General features: G+C 41.0%; 1 protein-coding gene across 3 annotated transcripts in view; it reads left to right on the top strand.

Annotated features, from left to right (window-relative positions):
* The window catches only part of KDM3B (lysine demethylase 3B), a 64,810-nt gene that overhangs the window by 35,060 nt on the left and 7,878 nt on the right, over positions 1–21,872 (top strand). For 2 of the 3 annotated variants that reach the window (XM_036084022.2, XM_036084034.2), the window contains 10 exons: positions 3,399–3,613; positions 4,340–4,492; positions 12,498–12,605; positions 14,221–14,348; positions 15,473–15,749; positions 16,690–16,946; positions 19,354–19,620; positions 20,436–20,607; positions 21,008–21,098; positions 21,237–21,367. In XM_036084022.2, coding sequence (XP_035939915.1) covers positions 3,399–3,613; positions 4,340–4,492; positions 12,498–12,605; positions 14,221–14,348; positions 15,473–15,749; positions 16,690–16,946; positions 19,354–19,620; positions 20,436–20,607; positions 21,008–21,098; positions 21,237–21,367 — 1,799 coding nt within the window. The remainder of the gene's footprint in view (positions 1–3,398; positions 3,614–4,339; positions 4,493–12,497; positions 12,606–14,220; positions 14,349–15,472; positions 15,750–16,689; positions 16,947–19,353; positions 19,621–20,435; positions 20,608–21,007; positions 21,099–21,236; positions 21,368–21,872) is intronic. The other variant, XM_036084030.2, reaches the window with a different exon arrangement.

Below are 21,872 nucleotides of genomic sequence, written 5' to 3'. Positions count from 1 at the left end.
GACCACTTTTCGGTGCTAAAGTAACTTGAGTCTCTGAGAGAAGGGGAAGGAAGATTAGGAGATAATGGCAAGTGTCTTTGAAATAGAGATAACTGACAAATCCGGGGAAGGTCCCCTGCTTTTACCAAACAGCTGGTATTTAGTCACTTTCCTTCTGCTTGATAAACTTAGAAGAATTTCTTCTAAATGATCTTTCAGGAATTCTTCATTTTTAAAATAAATCCAAATTTATCCATGTAGTGTGGATTCACTCATTCAGCAAATATTTACTGAGCACTTACTGTGTGCCAGCCACTGTTGTGGGCACTGAGGGTTAAACAGTATAAAACCATACAGATCAGCCCTTAGAGGTTTGCTGAGGAGGCAGACTATAAGGAAAAAAGATTAAATACATGGCATGTTAGCTGATAATAACTATGAGCAAAATAAAGACGGGAAAGAGGATTGAAGTAAGGGGAGGTTAAGAGAGGCTACAGTTTAAATAGGATGATTTTAGGGGCACCTGGGTGGCTCAGTCGTTAAGCGTCTGCCTTCGGCTCAGGTCATGATCCCAGGGTCCTGGGATCGAGTCCCACATCCGGCTCCCTGCTCAGCGGGAAGCCTGCTTCTCCCTCTCCCACTCCCCCTGCTTGTGTTGCCTCTCTCGCTGTGTCTCTCTCTGTCAAATAAATAAATAAAATCTTAAAAAATAAATAAATAGGATGATTTTAGAAAGTGAGATTTGAGTAAAGACCTGAAGGAGGTGAAGGAGTGGTCCACACATTTTTCTGGGAGACAAGCATTCCAGGTAGAGGGCACAAAGAGCAACTGTCCGAGGCTGGAATGTGTTTGTGGAGCTAGGGTGGCTAAAAGAGAGAGTGGGGGCGGGGAGTTGAGGTCACAGAGTTAACAATGGGTCCATATTTTAAAGGAATACTCTAAGGGCCTTGGCTTTTGTGCTGAAAGAGAAGTCATTGAAGGTTTTGAGCTGATCAGGGACACTGAGGAATGTTTTAAAGGATCGCTGTAATTGCCTTCTTGAGAATAGATTATATTGAGGCAAAGGTGGAAACACAGAGAAATAAGGAGGCTGTTGGAATTACCCAGGTGAGAAATGATGGTGGCCTAGTGATGGAAATGATGAGTCTGGTTGGATTAAGGATATATTTTGAGTGGGTCCCTGGGTGGCTCAGTCTGTTAAATGTCTGCCTTCGGCTCAGGTCACGATCCCAGGATCCTGAGATCAAGCCTCACGTTTGGCTCCCTGCTTATCAGGGAGCCTGATTCTCCCTCTCCCTCTGCCTGCCGTTCCCCCTGCTTGTGTTTGCTCTCTCCCTCTCTCTCTCTCTTTGTCAAATAAGTAAAAATCTTAAAAAAAAAAAAATATATATATTTTGAAGGGAGTACTCATATGATTTTCTGGTGGGTTAAATGAGGAGTATGAAAGAAGGAATGGAGTCAAAGATGATTTTACAGCTTTTGACCTATTACCAATAAGATTTCTCAGGGAGAAGCAGGTTTGGGGACGAAAATGGGAACTTTTAATTTGGGCTTGTTAAATTTGAGATGGCTATTAGATTTCTAGATGGAGATGTTGAAAGGGCAGCTGGAAACTCGGCTCTGGAGTTGAGGGGGGAAGTCCAGGCAGGAGGTTAAAAATTTGAATATCACCAGGTATTTAAAGCTGTGTGTCGGGACGCCTAGGTGGCTCAGTTGGTTAAGCGTCTGTCTTCAGCTCAGGTCATGATCCCAGGGTCCTGGGATTGAGCCCCATGTCCGGCTCCCTGCTTGGTGGGGAGCCTGCTTCTCCCTCTCCCATTCTTCCTGCTTGTGTTCTCTCTCTCTCTCTCTGTCAAATAAATAAATAAAATCTTAAAAAAAAAAAAATAAAGCTCTGTGTCTACTTGAGATCATGGAAGGAGTCCAGGTGTAGATAGAGAAGAGAGCATTCCTAGGACCAATCAATCCTGGTGTTCTCCAACATTGAGAGACTGGAAAGGTGAGGAGGAGCTAGTAAAGGAGGTTGAGAAGAAAAAGCCAGTAAGGTGTCCTGGAAGGCAAGTGAAGAAAGTATTTCCAGGAAGGAATAATGAACTGTGGCAAATACTGGGGATTGGGTCAGGTCAGATGAGGACTGAAAGTGACCATTGGGTTTAATGGGGGGAATGACCTTGTCAAAAACACTTTTGGTGTGTTGGTGAGGGAAAGCCTGGTAGGATTGGATGAAGAGAAAATTAAAGGAAAGAGGAAGTGGTGACAGTCAGTATAGACAACTCTCAAGAAATGCTGCTCTTAAAAACAAATAAATGCAGGAGGGTGTGGGATTGAGAGGATTTTTGAGATAGAAATGTTTTAGAGGATTTTTGAGCTAGCAAGTTTACAAGAATGATTCAGTAGGGAGGAAAACAGATGATGTAGAAAAGAGAATATGTGGTGTGATGCCTATGCAAGAGGATAGGATGTAGAGCGTAGGTGGAGAGAGAGGTCTTGGCTGGGAACTAGTTCATTCCTAGCAGCAGCAGGTCAGATGGAACATGGGCCCAGTTGCAGGAAGGCCTGGTAGTATGGTGGAGGGAACTTGTGGGGCATCTGTTCTGGCTCTTTGTATTTTCTCAGTGGAATACATAGCAAGGTCCTCATGGGGAGAATTATACTAGAGGTTAGAAAAGAGGTGAGGATCTGAAATAGGCATCTAGGAGCGTGAGTGTGCACCAGGAAACTTGTGACTTGGAGGCAACATGAAGGGCTTACCTGACATAGGTAGATACGAATTTCAAGTATGACACTGAGCGTGGCTGGTTTCCTCTGGTCACGTTCAGTGGTGTGGGTGCACGGGTGGGACAGGAGGATGGACAGACTGAAAGGCATTTCTAAGGACAGCTTTTTTTTTTTTTTTTTAATTTTATTTATTTATTTGTCAGGGCGCAAGCAGGGGGAGCGGCAGGCAGAGGGAGAAGCAGGCTCCCCACTGAGCAAGGAGCCTGATGCGGGGCTCAATCCCAGGACCCTGGGATCATGACTTGAGCTGAAGGCAGACACTTAACTGACTGAGCCACCCAGGCATCCCCTGAGGACAGCTTTTTAAAGAACGCAGACATACTAATTGTTCACAAGCCTTTCTGCTAGTGCAGAGAATACATACTGTGTGTTGGTCAAATAGGGTGGAAATGTTTTGGGGTTTTTTTGTTTTTAAGTATGTCTACACCCAGTTTGGGGATTGAACTTATAACCCTAACATCAAGAGTTGGATGCCCTTCCAACTGAGCCAGCCAGGTGCCCTCCAGGGTGAAAATTCTTAATGCACACTGATTGCTTTTAAGTCCCTTTAATGTTTCTAGCTCCTAGGGTTTTCGATGTGTATTAGTTTGCATGGCTGCTGCCTTTTACCATGTATTTGACTATCTACCTTCCCATCTCAGGTTGATCTTCACTCGGAAGGGGGTACTCCGTGTAGAGGGGTTTCTGAGTCCCCAGCAAAGTGACCCTGATGCCATGAACCTGTGGATTCCCTCTTCCTCCCTAGCAGAAGGGATAGACCTAGAAACCTCAAAGTACATCCTGGCCAACGTTGGGGACCAGTTCTGCCAGCTCGTGATGTCCGAGAAGGAGGCCATGATGATGGTGGAGCCACACCGTAAGACACCCTCTTGCTTGTTTTCCAGGCACTCCTGCTTGAGAACTTTCATTTTCTGTTGCTTAAAGGAGGAATGTGTTGTGTCAAATAGGGTGGAAATGTTTTGGGTGGCAGAGTAGCAGAGTGGCAGATGGCATTTTCTCTGGATGAATTAAGACTGATAAGACTTTTCTTTATAGCAGACTAAGTAGCTGAGGCCCTAACTGTATCCAGCAGACTTTATTCCTTCCTTGATCCCTGTCTGGGTTTGGGTCACTCTGAATATTTTCAGTTTCCTTTGAACCAATTTGTATTAGTGATATTACATGGTTTGTGAATAGATGAAGTGCCACTGGGTACCGTGTTTCACACCTAGAACCCACCATTATTCAGACATTTATGATATTTCATGTCTGTGGGATAAAGTACCCAAGGAAAATTCTACTATGAAATTACTCCCTACGTTTCAGGTGAAGAATCCTCTTACTTCAAACTCCCCCAAATCAAAATTTTTACAGTATCTTAAGTAACAACATGGGGCATTTATTTTCATTGACACTTGTTCAGAAATATTAGCAATTCCATCCATTTTCTTTCTCTTAACATTTATAGAAACATTAACTTCTTACATCTTTGAGTTTTATTGCTGGACAAAACAGTGCACGTAGCAGTCAGTGGATCTGGGATCTTTTGCTGTTACTCACGATGATCAGTGTCAACAATATTCCTCTTCCTCTTTTCCACCAGAGAAAGTGGCATGGAAGCGAGCAGTGCGTGGTGTACGGGAGATGTGTGACGTATGTGAAACAACTCTCTTCAACATCCACTGGGTTTGTCGCAAATGTGGATTTGGGGTCTGCCTTGACTGTTACAGGCTCAGAAAAAGCCGTCCACGCAGTGGTGAGCAAATATTGTCCTGTTCAATTCTAAAGGTAACCTGTCATTGGAGGTATGGGACTTGAAGCCAGAATGGGTTTGTGCCCCCTCTTGAACTGCTTAGCTTCCCTCATTTTTGTTGCATCGTGAGGCCTTAACAGTTGCCAATATTCCACCTAACTGGGTAGGCTAAAAGAAGCCAAGAAGGGTTATTCTTCACCTTCCCTTGTTGTGTTTTTCTTTTTTTTTTAATAACATTTTTATTGAGATATAATTCACCCTTTTAAAATGTACAATTCAAAAGTTTTTAGTATATTCTCAAGGTTGTGCAACTATTTCCACTATCAGATTTCACTGTGGTCGCTCCAAAAAGAAATGATGTATGCATTAGCAGTAACTGTATTTCTCCCTCTGCTCAGCCCTTGGTAACCATTAATCTACTTACTGTCTCATCTCTGTAGATTTACCTGTTCTGTACATGTCCTGTAAATGGAATCATACAATATTTGGCCTCTTTGACTGACCTCTTGCACTTCAGCATACTGTTTTAAAGCTTCATCCACGTTATAGCATGTATCATTAACTCATTTTTTTGTATTGCCAAATAATAATCCATTGTATGGATATGCTACATTTTGTTCATCCATTCAGTAGTCGATGGACATGTAGGTTGTTTCCATTTTGAGCTATTATGAAAAGTACCACTATGAACATTTGTGTACAGGTTTTTTGTGTGAGCATAGGTTTTCAATTCTTTCGAGTATATGCTTAGAGTGGAATTGATGGGCTATATGGCAGTTCTGTGTTTAACCCTTTCAGGAACTGTCGAATTGTATTCCAAAGTAGCTACATCGTTTTATAATCCCACCAGCAATGCACAAGGGTTCCAGTTTTTCCCCTTTGCCAACACTTATTACTGTCTGCCTTTTTGGTTACAGCCATTATAGTGGCTAGGAAGGACTCCCTATCTCATTATGTGATTTTGATTTGCATTTCCCTGATGACTAATGGTGTTGAGCATCTTTTCATGTGCTTATTGGCTCTCTTAATTGGTTTATTTTTGGAAAAATGGCTATTCAGATCTTTGCTTCCTTTTGTCCTTGCTTTATCTTACTACTTATCTGAAAACTTTCTTGCCCCTTAACCTCCTTATTTGGAGATTCTGTGCAACCATTGGAACACAGTGGTTTAGAGCTTATGCTACTGTGATTTGAAACCTACTTTCACATCTTATTACACCAACTGTGGTATCTTGGGCTAATTTCTTAATCCCTCAGAGTCTCAATTTCCTTACCTATAAAACAAAGGTAATATGAGTACTTCTCTCACAGTATTGTTGTGAGGATTAAATGAGATATTGTATTTAAAGTGGTTATCACAGGGCCTGACATCCACTACGTACTGTGTGTTATGTAGCTGTTAGATCTTCCACTTCTGCCCATGAAAGATTAACTTCCACAGGAATTGCCCTCCTGCCATAAACAAGAAAACCAGACTAAATATATGAAACCACGGTTTTAGACATTGGACAGCAGGCAGTATGAGCCTGTGATCTCCAAGAGCAGGGAAGAACCAAGGCAAATCCTACAATTTCACCAGTTTACTGCCTGCAGGCAGTTTCCAGGCTGCAGTAGAGGGAAGAGCAACTAAACCGTCTGGCAATCTCACTGAGCTGAGACAGAGATCAGAGTCTGAGAAGAGTAAGGCAGTGTGCTGAAGACATTAGAGCTTCACAGAGAGAACACCAGAGGTCTGCAGAGAGGTCACCTCAGTTTTTGGCTATATAGTGATCTGCACATATACGAAGTAAAACTCTGTGAGGCCCAAAAAGGAACCTTCAGAAAGCAATTGACTTAATAATTTCCACAACTTACCATTTGTATTGCTACCAGCCAGAGTGGAAAGATATTGGGTAGAGTCCAGAAGAGTCATACTTTGACAGTGGGACTAATATAGTCCCAGAATAAAGGCTGCTCTGGAGATAACACAGTGTAAAGCAAGCCTTGGAAGGATCAAACTGATCTGCAGGCTACTCAGCTTTGCACCAGACTAAAACCAAACACTCTATAAAGGATTACAACAAAATCCAGTACTCTGAAGCATTAAAGTCAAAAAACTCTGCATTCGGTTGTGAATAATCAGGGGGCACCTGGCTGGCTCAGTCACTAGAGCATGCAACTCTTGATCTCAGGGTCGTGAGTTTGAGCCCCACACTGGGGATAGAGTTGACTTGAAAAAAAAAAAGAAAAAGAAAAATCAGGTATGAGTCTCTTTGGTAAATGGTGCTGGGAAGACTGGACAGCTACTTGCAAAGGAATGAAACCAGACCACTCTCTTACACCATACAGAAAAATAAACTCAAAATGTATTAATAATGTGAGACCCAAAAGCATAAAACACCTGTAAGAAAACACAGGCAGTAATCTCTTGGGCACTGGCCTTAGCAACATTTTTCAGGATATGTCTTTTCAGGCAAGGGAAACAAAAGAAAAATAAACTATTGGGACTATACCAAAATAAAAAGCTTTTCCACAGCAAAGGAAACTTCCATCAACAAAACGAAAAGGCAGCCTTCTGAATGGAAGAAGATATTTGCAAGTGATATATCCAATAAAGGGTTAATATCCAAACTATATAGAAAACTTAACTCAAAAAAACCCTGTCTGGTTAAAAAATGGGCAGAGGACCTGCATAGACATTTTTTCAAAGAAGGCATACGGCTGGCCAACAGACACATGAAGACATGTTCCACGTTATTCTCATCAGGTAAATGCAGACCAAAACCACAATGAGATCCTACGTGTCAGAATGGCTAATATCAAAAAGACAAGAAATAACAAGTGTTGGGGAGGATGGAGAAAAAGGAACCCTCCATGCACTTGGTGGGAATGTAAATTGGTGTAGTCACTGTGGAAAACAGTATGGAGGTCTCTCAAAAAAATTAAACATGTAAATGTGATCTAGTAATTCCACTACTGGGTATTTACCCAAAGAAAATGGAAACACTGATTCAAAAAGATGCACCCCAATGTTTACTGCATTGCTATTTACAATAGGCAAGATATGGAAGCAACCCAAGTGTCCATCAGTAGATGAATGGATAAAGAAGAAGGGGGGGTGGTGTATACACATATACACCTACATACCCACAATGAAATACTACTCTGTCATAAAAAAGAAGGACATCTTGCCACTTGCAACAACATCGGTGGACTTACAGGGTATTGCACTAAGTGAAATAAGAGAAGGACAGATACCGTATTTTTCACTTATGTGTGGAATCTAAAAAACAAAACAGGGGCACCTGGCTGGCTCAATCAGTAGAGCGTGCGAGTCTTGATCTTGGGGACCTGAGTTCAAGCCCCACATTGGGCGTAGAGACTAAGAAGAAATTTTTTAATTAAAAAATAATAAAGGGGTGCCTGGGTGGTTCAGTCAGTTAAGCATCCAACTCTTGATTTCAGCTCAGGTCATGATCTCAGGATCATGAGATTGTGCCCCACGTCAAGCTCTATGCTGGGCCTGGAGCCTGCTTAAGATTTTCTCTCCCTCTCAGGCGCCTGGGTGGCTCAGTCATTAAGCATCTGCCTTCGGCTCAGGCCATGATCCCAAGGGTCTGGGGTCGAGCCCTGCATCGGGCTCCCTGCTCTGCGGGAAGCCTGCTTCTCCCCGTCCCACTCCCCCTTCTTGTGTTCCCTCTCACCATGTCTCTCTCTATCAAATAAATAAAATCTTTAAAAAAAAAAAAAAGATTCTCTCTCCCTCTCTCTTTGCCCCTCCCCCCACCCCCCTCGCACGCTCTTGCTCTCTCTAAAAAATAATAATTAAATAATAAAAATAAAAACTAATATGAACAAATAAGTAAACTCATAAATAAATGCAGAGAACAGACTAGTGATTGCCTGAGGGGAAGCAGTGGGAGGTGAGCAAAATAGGTGAGAGGGGTTAAGAGGTACAGAGTTCCAGTGATAAAATAAATAAGTCACAGGGATGAAAAGTATGGCACAGGGAATATAGTAATTAATGTTGTAGTAACACTGTATGGTGACAGATGGCAACTACATTTATCATGGTGAGCATTGAGTAATGTATAGAATTGTCAAATCACTATGTTGTAAACCTGAAACTGCTTCAGTATATCAATTATATGTCAACTATACTTCAGTAATAAAAAATTTTTAAATAAAAGCATAATCAGATATGTAAAAAAGCAGGATAATATGACCAATAATCTGGGGAAAAGAAACCATCAATAGAAACAAATCCAGAAATGACAGTGATGATAGAATTACTGTAAAAGGACCTTAAAGCTGCTATTATAAATGATATAAATATATTGAAAGACATAAAGGGAGACATGAACATGATGAGTAGAGAAACAAAATACGTAAGAGACCCAAGTGAATCATATAGGGATGAAAAATACCTCAAAAAAAATTACGCTAGGTGGGATAATAGCAAATGAGACACTGCAGAAGAAGCTGAAGTTACGCATAACAGTAGAAAACCAACACTAAGCACAGAGAGAAGAAAGACTTAAACTTTTATAAATTGAAGAGTGCCTTGTTGAAGTACAGGAAATACCAGGCAGTCTACCAAACATATAATTGTTGGGAGTTCCAGAAAGAGAAACAGTGGGAAGGCAAATACAAAAAATACCTAAACAAATAGAGCCATAAATTTTCCAAATTTGATGAAAAAGCTATAAAACCACAAATCCAACAATCTCAAACAGAAGAAGCATTAAGAAAACCACCCAAAGCACATCATAACCCACCTTACTTAAAAGCAGTGATTAAGAGAAAATCTGAAAATCACAGGAGGGAAAAAAAAATACAACACATTATATACAAAGTAACAAAGATAAGAATGACAGCCAACTTGTCAGAAACCCTGTTTACCCGAAGACAATGGAACATCTGCAAGTCCTAAAAACAAACCTTTTAACCTGAAATTCATACCTACTGAAAATATCTTTCAAAAATGAGAGTGAAATAGTTTTTCAGACCAAGAAAAGCTGATAGAGATCATCCCCAGCAGATTCACACTCAAAGGTAGTTTTATTCAGGGAAAACAATTGATACAGTAAGGGAATTCGGATTTACACAAAGGAATGAAAAACTTCCTATGTGATAAATATGTGAGTACATATAAAAGACTTTCTTAATCTTTTTAAAAGATAGCTGTTTAAAGGAAAAGTAGCAATGTAATGTGGGGTTGATTATATATGTAAAATTAAAATACGTAGTAACAGCACAAAAGAAAGGGAGGGAAATGGAGGAATAGTTTCATAAGGGTCTCACACTGTGTCTGAAGAGTGGTATGATATTTGAAGATAGACTGTGCTAAGTTATACTACAAACCCTAGAGCAAACAATAACTAAGAGGTATATATAGCTAAATAAGCCAGAAGTAGAGACAAAATCAAATCATAAAAGCAGTTAATTGAAAAGACGGAGGAAAATGTAGCAAAAAATGGGACAAATAAACAGATACACAGTGTATCTTGTATTCAGTTTTCTTGGGGTGGGTAGCATAATTACAAAAAAAAAAAAATGTCTAAAAAGGTCTTTGAGGGAGTGATAAATAAAGGTTGAAAAACACTGAACCTAGATAGATATAGGTAGGAACATCTTACATAATTCAAAAGACTGAATTTTTCTCCCTGAGATCAGGAGCAAAGCAAGGTGTCTACTTTTCATAACTTCTATTCAGCACTGAGCTGGAGTTACTAGTCCACATGAAGAAATAAAAGCATACCCCTCCTCCCCCAAAAAGGCATATAGACTGGAACAAAGTAAAATGTTTTTTTATTTCCTGGTGACATGATCATCTATATAGAAAATACCAAGTAGAGTGCCTGGCTGGCCCAGTCAGAAGAGGGTGTTACTCTTGATCTCAGGGTCATGCGTTCATGCCCCATGTTGGGTGTAGAGATTTGTTCTTTTTTTAACTTTGTAGTCTTTTTTTTTTTTTTTTTTAATATTTTGTTTTTAGGTAATCTCTACACCCGCTGTGGGGCTTACACTCACAACCCAAGTCAACTTCAAGAGTCATGTGTTCTACCGACTGAGCCAGCCAGGCACCGCAGATGTAGAGATTATTTGGCTGGGGGAAACTTCAAAGAAAAAAAAAAGAAAACCCCAAGAAATCTACAAAAAAGCTATAAGAACTAAAATATGAGTTTAGCAAGATTGCAGGACAAACTCAACACAACAAAAATCAATTCTATTTCTGTATGGTGTCAATGAGTAATTTGAATTTTTAAATCAGTATTATTTATGGTAGCATCAAAAAAACATGAATTGTGTAGGGATAAATTTAGTCAAAATGCAAAAAACACATACACTGAGAACTGCAACATATTGCTGAGAAAAATGAAAAAAGACTAAATAAATGCAGAGATGTGCCATATTCATGGAAAGAAGATTGTGTACTAAGATGTTACTTCTTCCAAATTAATCTATTACATGTAATTCAAATCAAAATCCCAGTAGACCTTTTTGTAGAAATTGACAAGCTGGTTCTAAAATTTATATGAAATTCAAAGGACTAGAATAATCAAAACAATTTTGAAAAAGAAGGCAGCTGGAGGATTTGAACTACTTCATTTTAAGAGTTATTATAAAGCTACAGGAATCAAGGCACTGTGGTAATACAATAGAACAGAGATAATACACACGTATATAATCAATTGATTAGTTGACAAAGGTGCCACAATAATTCAGTGGGGAAAAGATAGTTCTTTCAACAAATGGTACTGGAATAATTGTGTATTCATACTCAAACTTAATTTTTACTCACTCCATATATTAAAAGTTAACTCTTAAGTAAATCATAGGCCTAAACATAAAAGCGAAAACTATAAAAACCTCTAAAAGGAAGAAATAGAAGATCTTTGTGTCCTTGGGTTGGATAAGTATTTTTTAGATAGGACACAAAAAGCAAAAGAAAAAATACTATCAAATTTGAAAGTTTTTGCTCTTCAAAAACAGTCAAAAGGCAAGCCTCCCATATTTGTTAAAGGACTTGAATCCACCATAAAGACCTCTTATAACTCAATAAGAAGACAACCCAATTTTTAAGTGAGCAAAAGATTTGAACAGATACTTTATCAAAGAAGATAGATCAATGGAAAATTAAAACCATAATGAAAAATCCCTAATATCCACTTGGAAGGCTAGAATTTTAGAAACTGACAGTACCAAGTGTTGCGAAGGATGTGGAGAAACTAGAACTCTTAAAATTGCTGGTAGGAATGCAAATTGGTACCATCACTTTGGAAAACCTGTATGGCCATTTCTTACAAATTTAAACATAAACGTACCATATGACCCAGCATTCCACTTCTAGGTATTTATGAGAGAAATGAAAGCGTGTCCACATAAAAGATTGTCCTTGGATGTTTATAGCAACTTTATTCATAATAGCCCCAAACTGGAAACAATCCAACTGTTCACCAGCTATTGAATGAGGGGTTTTTGTTGTTGTTTTTTTAAAGTATATCCATACCATGGAAAAGTACTCAGCCATAAAAAGGAATGAATTACTGATACATGAACAATATGTATAAATCTCAAATCATGCTATCTGAAAGAAACCCAACACAAATGACTATATACTGTATGCTTCCAGTTATATGAAATTCTAGAAAAAACAAAACGTTAGTATTAGAAAGTTGATCAGTGGTGGCCAGAGGTTAAGAAAAGGCTTTTGACCACAAGCAAAGGACTTGAGGGAACATCAGGAAGAGAGATGGAAATGTTCTATATCATGATGGTGGTAGTGTTTATACAATTGTATACATTTGTCAAAATTCATTGAAGTGCACACTTTAAATTGTTAAATTTTTTGTATGTATATACAATAGATAACAATAAAACAATGAACCAGATTTTTTAAAAGTTAGATGTTATCTTCTCTGGCCCATGAGAAAATTGGCCTTTAGGATCTGAAACTCTGACTCACTAAGAAGGATACATCTTGTGACCCTCGCAAAATAAATGAAGTCATTTCATTTCTGTTTCAGAGACAGAAGAGATGGGTGATGAAGAGGTTTTCTCCTGGTTGAAGTGTGCAAAGGGACAGTCCCATGAACCAGAGAATCTCATGCCCACACAGATCATCCCTGGCACAGGTTAAGGGAGTTCTTTTTTAAATTTGGTGAAAGAGGGGCTCCTGGCTGGCTCAGTTGGAGGAATGGTGGCTCTTGATTTCGGGGTTGTGAGTTTGAGCCCTACATTGGGTGTAGAGATTACTTAAATAAACAATTTTTAAAATATTAAAAATAAAAAATTTTGGTGGGGAAAAAAGTGTTTTTAATTTAATTGAGTTATAATTCATACACCATAAAATCTGGTGAAATGGTTTATCTTGGCCTGATTTTTGTTACGCCTCCCCAGATTTTTCTGACAGTTTGAATCGTTAGATATCGGTTAGATTTTATGCAGCCAGTGCACACACTTTGCCTCATCTTTCTGGTTAGAGAAGTTGGTTGCTTTTCTACATAACATTTTACATTCCTGTGGTTGGCAGGATCAGAATAGAGAAAGTCCCACATGTTTCCAGAAAGACTTTTGATTTTAGGTTTGTAAAAATCCAGCTGAAGCTACTCAGACCTCTTGAATCCATGAAGAAGGCAGCTTAACAGTAGGAATGAATGGTCGTGTTTATGTCACAGTCCCAGCTTACTTCATTGATTCCTCCATAAGTCTGTTTCCAGCTTCCACACTTCCGATAACACATACACATTGAAGATGGTCAATCTACTATCTGTATTCTCCTCTGCTGTGGCAGGAGCACTCTTTGGATCCTTATACCCCAGTGCTTCCAAGCAGAAGGGTTCCCTCAGTGCACTGATAGGATGCCTGCTCCCTACTGATCTAAGCATTGATTGTAAATGTTCACATTAAGTTTACATTGGTCTGGTTTTTTCCCCACGTTTAAGTTAGGTATAACTTAAAGCATATAAATCTCAAGTATACAATTCAAAATGTTTACATGCTCTCGAACGTTGAGGAATCTAACCCTAGAGTTTCTCCTGCAGGTCACCTTGTTAATGTTTACTAGAAGAGGGAGTGTAGCTTAGTAGTTAAGAGTGCACAGAACTTCAGAGCTAGGTATACCTCAGTTAAACTATTAGTATTCCCATTTACCAACTATGTGTGCTTGAGCAAATGACGTAAACTTCTCTGAGTATCAGTTTCATCATCAAAAATTGAGAGTATGGGGCGCCTGGCTGGCTCAGTCGGTGCAGTGTGCGACTCTTGATCTTGGGGTTGTGAGTTTGAGCCCTATATTAGGTGTAGTGATTACTTAAAAAATACAATCTTTAGGGGTGCCTGGCTGGTTTAGTCAGTAAAACATGTGACTCTTAATCTCAGGGTCTTGAGGTCTGGGTGTGGAGCCTACTTAAAAAATAAATTTAGGAGCGCCCAGGTGGCTCAGTCGGTTAAGTGTCTACCTTCGGCTCAGGTCATGATCCCAGGGTCCTGGGATCAAGCCTCTGCTCAGCAGGGAGCCTGCTTTTCCCACTCCCCCTGCTTGTGCACTCTCTCTCTCTCTGTCAAATAAATAAAATCGTAAAAAAAAAAAAATTTTTTTAATTAAAAAAATATATTTTTCAAAAAAAAATTGAGGGTAAAAGCTACTACCTCATTGAAATGTGGTAAGGGTTGAGGAAGATAATGTAAATGAGATCCTTAGCACAATACATGAAACGTTCTGAGGCTTTTGTTGTTGCTGTCTTCCAGCTCTTTACAATATTGGAGACATGGTACATGCTGCCCGGGGCAAGTGGGGAATAAAAGCAAACTGCCCTTGTATTAGTCGGCAGAACAAATCTGTATTGAGACCTGCTGTCACCAATGGGATGTCACAGGTAAAGTGGTATGTGTGGGTATAAGTGAGAGAAATTTCGCTTCTTAGTACCAGGAAATGCCCCATTTTCACCTGTGTTGTCCTAGGTTACTGTAGGATACCTGAGGAATTAGGGGATGGAGAAGTGTTTCTAGAGGGAGCCCCAAAAAAGTTACTCAAGGGATTTGAATTCCCTCTGCCTGGTATGAGTTTCTCTTCATCTTTAAAACCAGTTCAGGCTGGGTTGATAAATAGCACAAAGAAATTCTCTGCATCTTGTCAAGATTTATACTTCAGGGTCCTTGTGTAGGTAAGAAGTATAGAAAATGTTACTAGGAAGGCAGTCCTATCTGTGTGCATGGTCCCTGTCCTTGTCATGTTAGGTACTGAGGACAGAAATATGAAGATTGACCTGCTGAGCTGGGATCATTCTACCCTGAAAACAATGCCAGGCCTCCAGAGAGGCAGTGGTTTGCTCATTGCTCTGTCAGAGGTGGAGGTCATTCCGGTTCGATGGTAACTGTTTTGAACAAGAGGCTGTTTTAAAAACACACATGCACACGCACACACACCCCCCCCACCTGCTTGTATTTGGAGGGCTTTCCAAGAACACAACTAACATATGGTCAGCAGGAGGCACGGGAATTAAGGCTGATGAATCTCAAGATATATTTTCAGTAGACTCGGCACATTAGAGCAAATCATCTGGAAAATTCAGTAATAGACCAATAAACATTTATGGAGCATTTATGTGTGCCAAACACTATACCGAGCTCTTGGCATATACTATCTCATTTAATCCTCAGAACAGCTTTATGAGGTCACGTTCTAATCACCTGTTTGCCATTGCAGAAATTGAGCCTCAGGCATGCTACATAAATATAGTTTAATAACATTTTAAAATATATTGTATTATTTATTGTTATGTTCACTATTCTTTCCACAGAACCAAGCATAGTTTCTGTCACATTGTAGGACTCCTTAAATATATGGTAAATGAGTGAATGAATGAATGAATGAAATAGCAGTTTATGGGACAGTTTCATGTTGTTTTCCTAGACTTTTTCAGTGTCAGCAGCCCTTACTATGTGTTTTTTTTTCCTATGCAAGGATAGCACTCTAACCGTGTTGGCCTTCTGTGCTTAGCTTCCTAGCATAAACCCTAGTGCCTCTTCTGGAAGTGAAAGCACCTTCTCAGGCGGAGGAGGACCTGCAGCAGTAACATCAGAGACCGACCATGTTCCGAGAGCCGACAGCACTGACGTCAGATCTGATGAGGCTCTGAAAGCAGAGAGTTCAGCTTCAAATAGCAATAGTGAGCTAAAAGCCATCAGGCCCCCTTGCCCTGACACAGCTCCCCCCTCTTCGGCCCTGCACTGGTTGGCAGACTTAGCAACTCAGAAGGCTAAAGAGGAAACGAAAGGTGAGATAAACATAAGCCTCTGCCCTGTCTGTGGGTGGAACACTCAAGTTATTCCGGGATTCTTCAAACTCACACATTACCATCCACATTTATGAAACATGCTGCTTGCTTTCTCTTGCTAATCACATAAAATGAGGGAATCTCTTTCATTTTCTTTCTAGAAGTGGAGCTTTTTTTAAAAGGCACATGCCTGGGCTCTACCCCAGACCTCTTTAGTCAGAATCAATAGATTTTTAATAAGCTTCCAGGTGGTTCTGCTATGCAGCCAGGGTTGATTTTCAGTAGGCACAAAGAGTCACCTGGGGAATTGTTAAAAATGCAGATTCCTGTGCCCCACCAGAACTATTAAATGACAATCTCTTAAGAGAACGATCAAGAGTCTCCATTTCTAGGGCGCCTGGGTGGCTCAGTTGGTTAAGCGACTGCCTTCGGCTCAGGTCATGATCCTGGAGTCCCAGGATCGAGTCCCGCATCGGGCTCCCTGCTCGGCAGGGAGTCTGCTTCTCCCTCTGACCCTCCCCCCTCTCATGCTCTCTCTCTCTCAAATAAATAAATAAAATCTTTAAAAAAATAAAAATAAATAAATAAATAAAAGAATCTCCATTTCTAGTGATCACTCTAGGTGATTCCAGTACAAGTGTTCTGGAGACCCCATTGCAGAAACACTGTCTTAGCAAACGAGGGAGATGAAAGATGGATGGGAACAAGAGGAAGTTTGAAATCCAGATCTGGGAAAGGAAAGAAGTAGGAGAGCTTCTCCTTGGCCATGATCCTACTATAGTCCTACCTGGTCAGGCTTGACCCAGACAAACCGTATGTAGCTTGCGGGGCAGGGAGGGGAAAGTCTCTCCTCCTTACCACTTGGCTGATATTTAGGAGTCACTTGCCTGCTGGATGTTCCTTATCATGCCTAATGCTATTCCCGGTTATGTCCTTACAGAAGCAGGGTCCCTGAGGTCGGTGCTCAGTAAGGAGTCTCATTCACCCTTTGGGCTGGACTCGTTCAACTCCACTGCAAAGGTCTCTCCGTTGACTCCAAAGCTTTTTAACAGTCTGTTATTGGGTCCCACTGCCTCCAACAACAAAACCGAAGGCTCTAGCCTGCGAGACCTCCTTCACTCCGGGCCCGGAAAGCTTCCTCAGACCCCCTTGGACACCGGCATACCCTTCCCCCCGGTCTTCTCTACATCCTCAGCAGTAAGTGTCCTTTCTACAACTCTAGCTTTTTCCAGTCAAGAGCCATCAGAGATCTGATAAGTGGGTTAGAGTGTATATGGGTAACTTGTATTCTGTACATTGTCTGTCCAGCTGACAAGATCTTTCTTTACATTGAGTTTGGGGAATGTTTGGGATCCTTTTAAATCGTGAACTTTTTGTGCCGTGTTAAGAAGTCACTAGAAATTGAGACATTGTAACTTTCAGTCAGCAGAAATCACTATTTTCTTGACAATAATGGGCATTAATTTTTTTTTAACCTAGGCAGTACATCCATGCCCCCTTCTCTTGGATATCTAATAGACACCTCAAACCTAACGCGTGTAAGACCACATTCCTGCCTCTTCTGCCCATAAGCCTGCTTCTCCTTTAGTTCCCTCTCTTGGTCATGGGCATCTGCATTTTTCCCATTGCTTGGCCAGAAATCTTGGGAGTCGTCTCTCACATGTCATATCTAATCTGCCAGCACATCCTCAGTTTGATCTTTAAAATGGATTCAGAGTCCACCCATTTCTCATCAGCTCCACCACTTCCCATCTGGTCTGAGCCAACATCCTCCCTTTTCCTGCATGTTTGTAGTAAACTCCTTATAGGTCCCCTTTATTTCTTCCCTTCTCCACTCTAGTCTGTTGTCAGCACAGCAGCTAGAGTGAGTCTTTTAAAATATAAGTGATCTCATTGCCATGATTTATGGCAGCTCTGCCTAAAGTCCTTCGAGGGCTTCCTATTTTTCTCATAGTGTAAACAGAGTCCTTTCAGTGGACCGGAAGGCTCCAGCCCTATCCGTGTGTCTTCCCCGCTCTTCCCTGGCTTCAGCTACCACTCTCCTTGTGCATGCTGTTCTGGCCACCCCCACCTTCTTGTTCTCTGAACAGGACCAGGCAGCCTCCCTCCTTAGAGCCTTTGCACTTGTCCTTTTCTTCCAACTGGAACGAACTTTCCCATGTAACCACAGGCTTGCTTCATCATCAGTTTCGTCTCCTCCCTCCTGAAATGTCACATCCTGTAAGCCTTCTTCTTAAATTACCCTTTTTCAAGTCCATCACACTCCCATTCTCCTCCATAACTGTCTTCCTGGCACTTCATGTTTTTTCCGTAGCATTCATCACCATGTTTGATTTCTTTTCTGTCTTACCTCTCCTTAAAGGATTTTTTTACTTTTATTCACTTCTGAATCACTAGTGCCACAGTTTGATACATAGTAGGTGTTTGTTAAGCATTTACTGAATGAAGGAATTCACAAGATACAAAATTTAAATGATAGAGTGAGAAGTTTCCTTCCCATCGTTGTCTCCCAGCTACCTGTTTTCCTTTCTGGAGGTCAGTCATCGTTTCAGGGGCTTACGGTGTGTGTGTGTATATATATATACACACACACATATATAGTTTCTTCCCCCTCTTTTTACACACGTGTTCTACACCTTGCTTTTCTGCTTTCAGTTTGTATTATCTTCGAGATCATTTCAAGCAAGTACATGAACATGCTTATCAAATTCTTTTTTATGATTAATGGCTGAAATTCGATGATCTGTGGGTGGTTGAGCCCTGTACGATGTGGATTATTTGTTTCTCTTTTGGATTCGTGACTTAAAAAATTACTTTTGGCTCTGTTTTATTTGTACATGCTCTGTCAGTTCTCCTTTTCCTTTTTTAGTTTTCCCAGGAAGTTACATGATTACATATACTCTGTACAAATAATGATTAGTGATATTTCAGGCATAGGAATAATCATGTTTACAAAAGCACTCTCAGTTCTGACATTACAGATGTCATTTTGATTTCTGAGCCTGAGCTTTCCCATCACCTGAAACATGTGAGAGATTCTCACTTGTGTGAGAAGCAGGGGAAGAATTGGGATTAGGAGACTTCTTTCAGATTATACCTTTCCAGTTGGATACTTTGGTTTACCCCTTTATTGGGGTATACTCCCTGGTTAAAAAAGGCACTGCCTTGATAAGTCTCTTTATTACTTAATTGAAGTATTGTATCCCTTGGGCACGCTGGTGAGAAAAAAAAATTATAACCTTCAAAGTCAATGATCGTTTCCACTCAGCTACAGTATTCTGTGATCCCTGTGGTCTCCATGCAAATCCTTAATACCAGGCTGGATGCCAAAGATATTTCTTAGGTCTCCAGTCTCCTGAGGCAGAGGGGATCTTTCCGTACCTTTCTTTTATAAACGTGAAGCACAATATGAAGGACAGGAAAATTTAAGATCTTGACTTAATAGACCCCGCCCTTCAGTTACAAAAGCAGTTTCAGTAACTTTTATGAAACTTAATGAGGTAAATCAGAACTCCTCCTTGTGAAGACAGCTGGGAGGCAGTTTTGTGAATGCTCTTCTCATGGTGCCTCAGTCAGACTTACCTGATGGAATTGTGTGTGACAGGGAGTGAAGAACAAGGCCAGCCTACCCAACTTCCTTGACCACATCATTGCCTCAGTGGTAGAAAATAAGAAAACCTCAGATGCTGCAAAGCGGGCCTGTAACTTGACTGATACCCAAAAGGAAGTGAAGGAGATGGTGATGGGGTTAAATGTGCTGGACCCCCATACCTCTCACTCCTGGCTCTGTGATGGCAGACTTCTGTGTCTTCATGACCCCAGCAACAAAAACAATTGGAAGATCTTCCGGGAGTGTTGGAAGCAAGGCCAGGTAAGTAAGAATAAGCAGTTACCTGGGCCGGCTGGCTGCTTATCCACCACAGCTGCCAGGAGAGTTTCATTTCTGTCTGGGAGACTTTTTGCCAGGGAGATTAAGACATAGTAAGTTCATCTTAGACAGCCTTGCTACTTCGATTTTTCTTGGGTTTAAAAAAAATCAGAAGATTCCTAAACATATATCGTGGTTCCTTCTATTTCTATATAATTCTTATATTTCTATATAGTGTGTAGCTGCGTGTTCTTAAAAGGGCGGTTGAAATGTCTGTGAAGTGGTGATCTGCCGTTAATGACACCTTTAGAGGAAAATCCTTAAGTGTGACATGGGGGTAAGGCGAAGGTGGGTGGAAGTGAGTGGTACTGTTCTAGGTAAACATTTCAAGGCCACACAAGTTTGAATGATAGTGTGATAACACTTGCTAATTTTTATGCGTTAGCAGGTGCTTGAGAAAGGGGGAGGTTATGGAATTGTCTGGATAGTTTTTCATTCTAGATGCGAGGAAATATTCTCAAAGGTGCATTTGTCAGCTTTTTGTTCTCTCAACCCAAAATAGTGGTAGATGCCAGAGCAACAGAAGTGATTTCTGTGGCATGCCTCCCAGGGTGGGAATCAAGAATAATGATGGAGTAGAAGTAGTTTCCATTTCCTGAAACTGCCATGTTCAAATCTTTAGATTCTGAAACTGGGAAAGAACAGTAAATCATCATGAAGAAGAGGAGGTTGTCCCCAGGAAACTGCCTTTCTGTCCCTTAGCCCTGAGCTAAAAGTATTCCTAAATGGTTCTGATCAGGATATTTTTGTTTCCACAGCCAGTGCTGGTTTCAGGGGTACATAAAAAGCTCAAGTCTGAACTCTGGAAGCCAGAAGCCTTTAGCCAGGAATTTGGAGACCAGGATGTGGACTTGGTGAACTGCAGGAACTGTGCTATAATTTCCGATGTGAAAGTTCGGGATTTCTGGGATGGCTTCGAGATCATATGCAGTAAGTAGCTTTGATGCTGACAGACTGAGCGTCTATACACCCAGCACTGCCCCTGGACTGAAGTTAAGTCTGCTTGGCACGTGGGGGGGGGGGGGTTGGAACACATGTTCTGTCTTAGTGCCAGCCACGTAGCTCTCATGGCAATAACATGGCTCCCAGAATACACATGCTCCCATGGGTTGTGTGGAGCACTTCCACTGAGGAACGGGGCTGGAATTCCTGTGAGATGGAAAAATATAGCATGTACTAAAGCAGTGGGTGAGGAAAACAAAGCGCACCTAGTCCGTTATGACAGGTTACAAGTCTGAAAATAATAAGTTAGTCTCCTAAAACTTCTGGTCACTGGAAAATCAGGCAGGAGCCAAACTAGCAGATTATGGGAGTGCTTTCTATCTTCCAGAACGATTAAGATCAGAAGATGGGCAGCCAATGGTGCTTAAACTCAAGGACTGGCCTCCTGGGGAAGATTTTCGGGACATGATGCCAACAAGGTTAGTGAACTACAGTGGGTCATCTTGAGACACTTCTGCCTTGCTGGAGCATCTCAAAGTAATTATAGAAAAGGGGACTTTGCCTCTTTGCTTTTTTCCCCTGTAACAAGCTAAGTCATCTTTCCTGATCTTTTATAGGTTTCAAGATCTGATGGAGAACCTTCCCTTGCCAGAATATACCAAACGAGATGGCAGGCTCAATCTGGCTTCTAGGCTACCCAGCTACTTTGTAAGGCCCGATCTGGGCCCCAAGATGTATAATGCCTACGGTATGAGGGAGAAGCGCAAATTGCCCTTTTTGGATGCTGCCATTCCCCATTTCACCTATAGAGGGAGATATTTAGTCAGGGTCGTTTGTAGAGGTAATGGAGGGCAAAGTGACAGATGCTAGAGAAGTTAACTGTCCAGGATGGTTTGGAGTTTTGTTTGTTTTGTTTTGTTTTGTTTTGTTTTGTTTTAGAGGGGGAGGGGCACACGGAGAGGGAGAGAGAATCTTAAGCAGGTTCCACGCCCAGCATGGAGTCCTTTGCAGGGCTTGATTTCATGACCCTGAGATCATGACCTGAGCCGAAATCAAGAGTCTGTTGCTTAACCGACTAAGCCATCCAGGCGACCCTTTGTTGTGTGTGTGTGTGTGTGTGTGTGTGTGTTTTAATTAATTAATTAGTTTGTTTGTTTATTTTTAAGAAGATTGATTTTAGAGAGAGTATGAGCAGGGGGAGGTGTAGAGGGAGAGGGAAGGAGAGAGAATCTCAGGCAGACTCCGTGCTGAGC

This window comes from Halichoerus grypus, chromosome 2, assembly GCF_964656455.1.
Source record: "Halichoerus grypus chromosome 2, mHalGry1.hap1.1, whole genome shotgun sequence".
NCBI lineage: Eukaryota > Metazoa > Chordata > Mammalia > Carnivora > Phocidae > Halichoerus > Halichoerus grypus.
The sequence above is the reverse complement of the archived record's forward strand: the minus strand, read 5'-3'. Positions and strand labels throughout refer to the sequence as shown.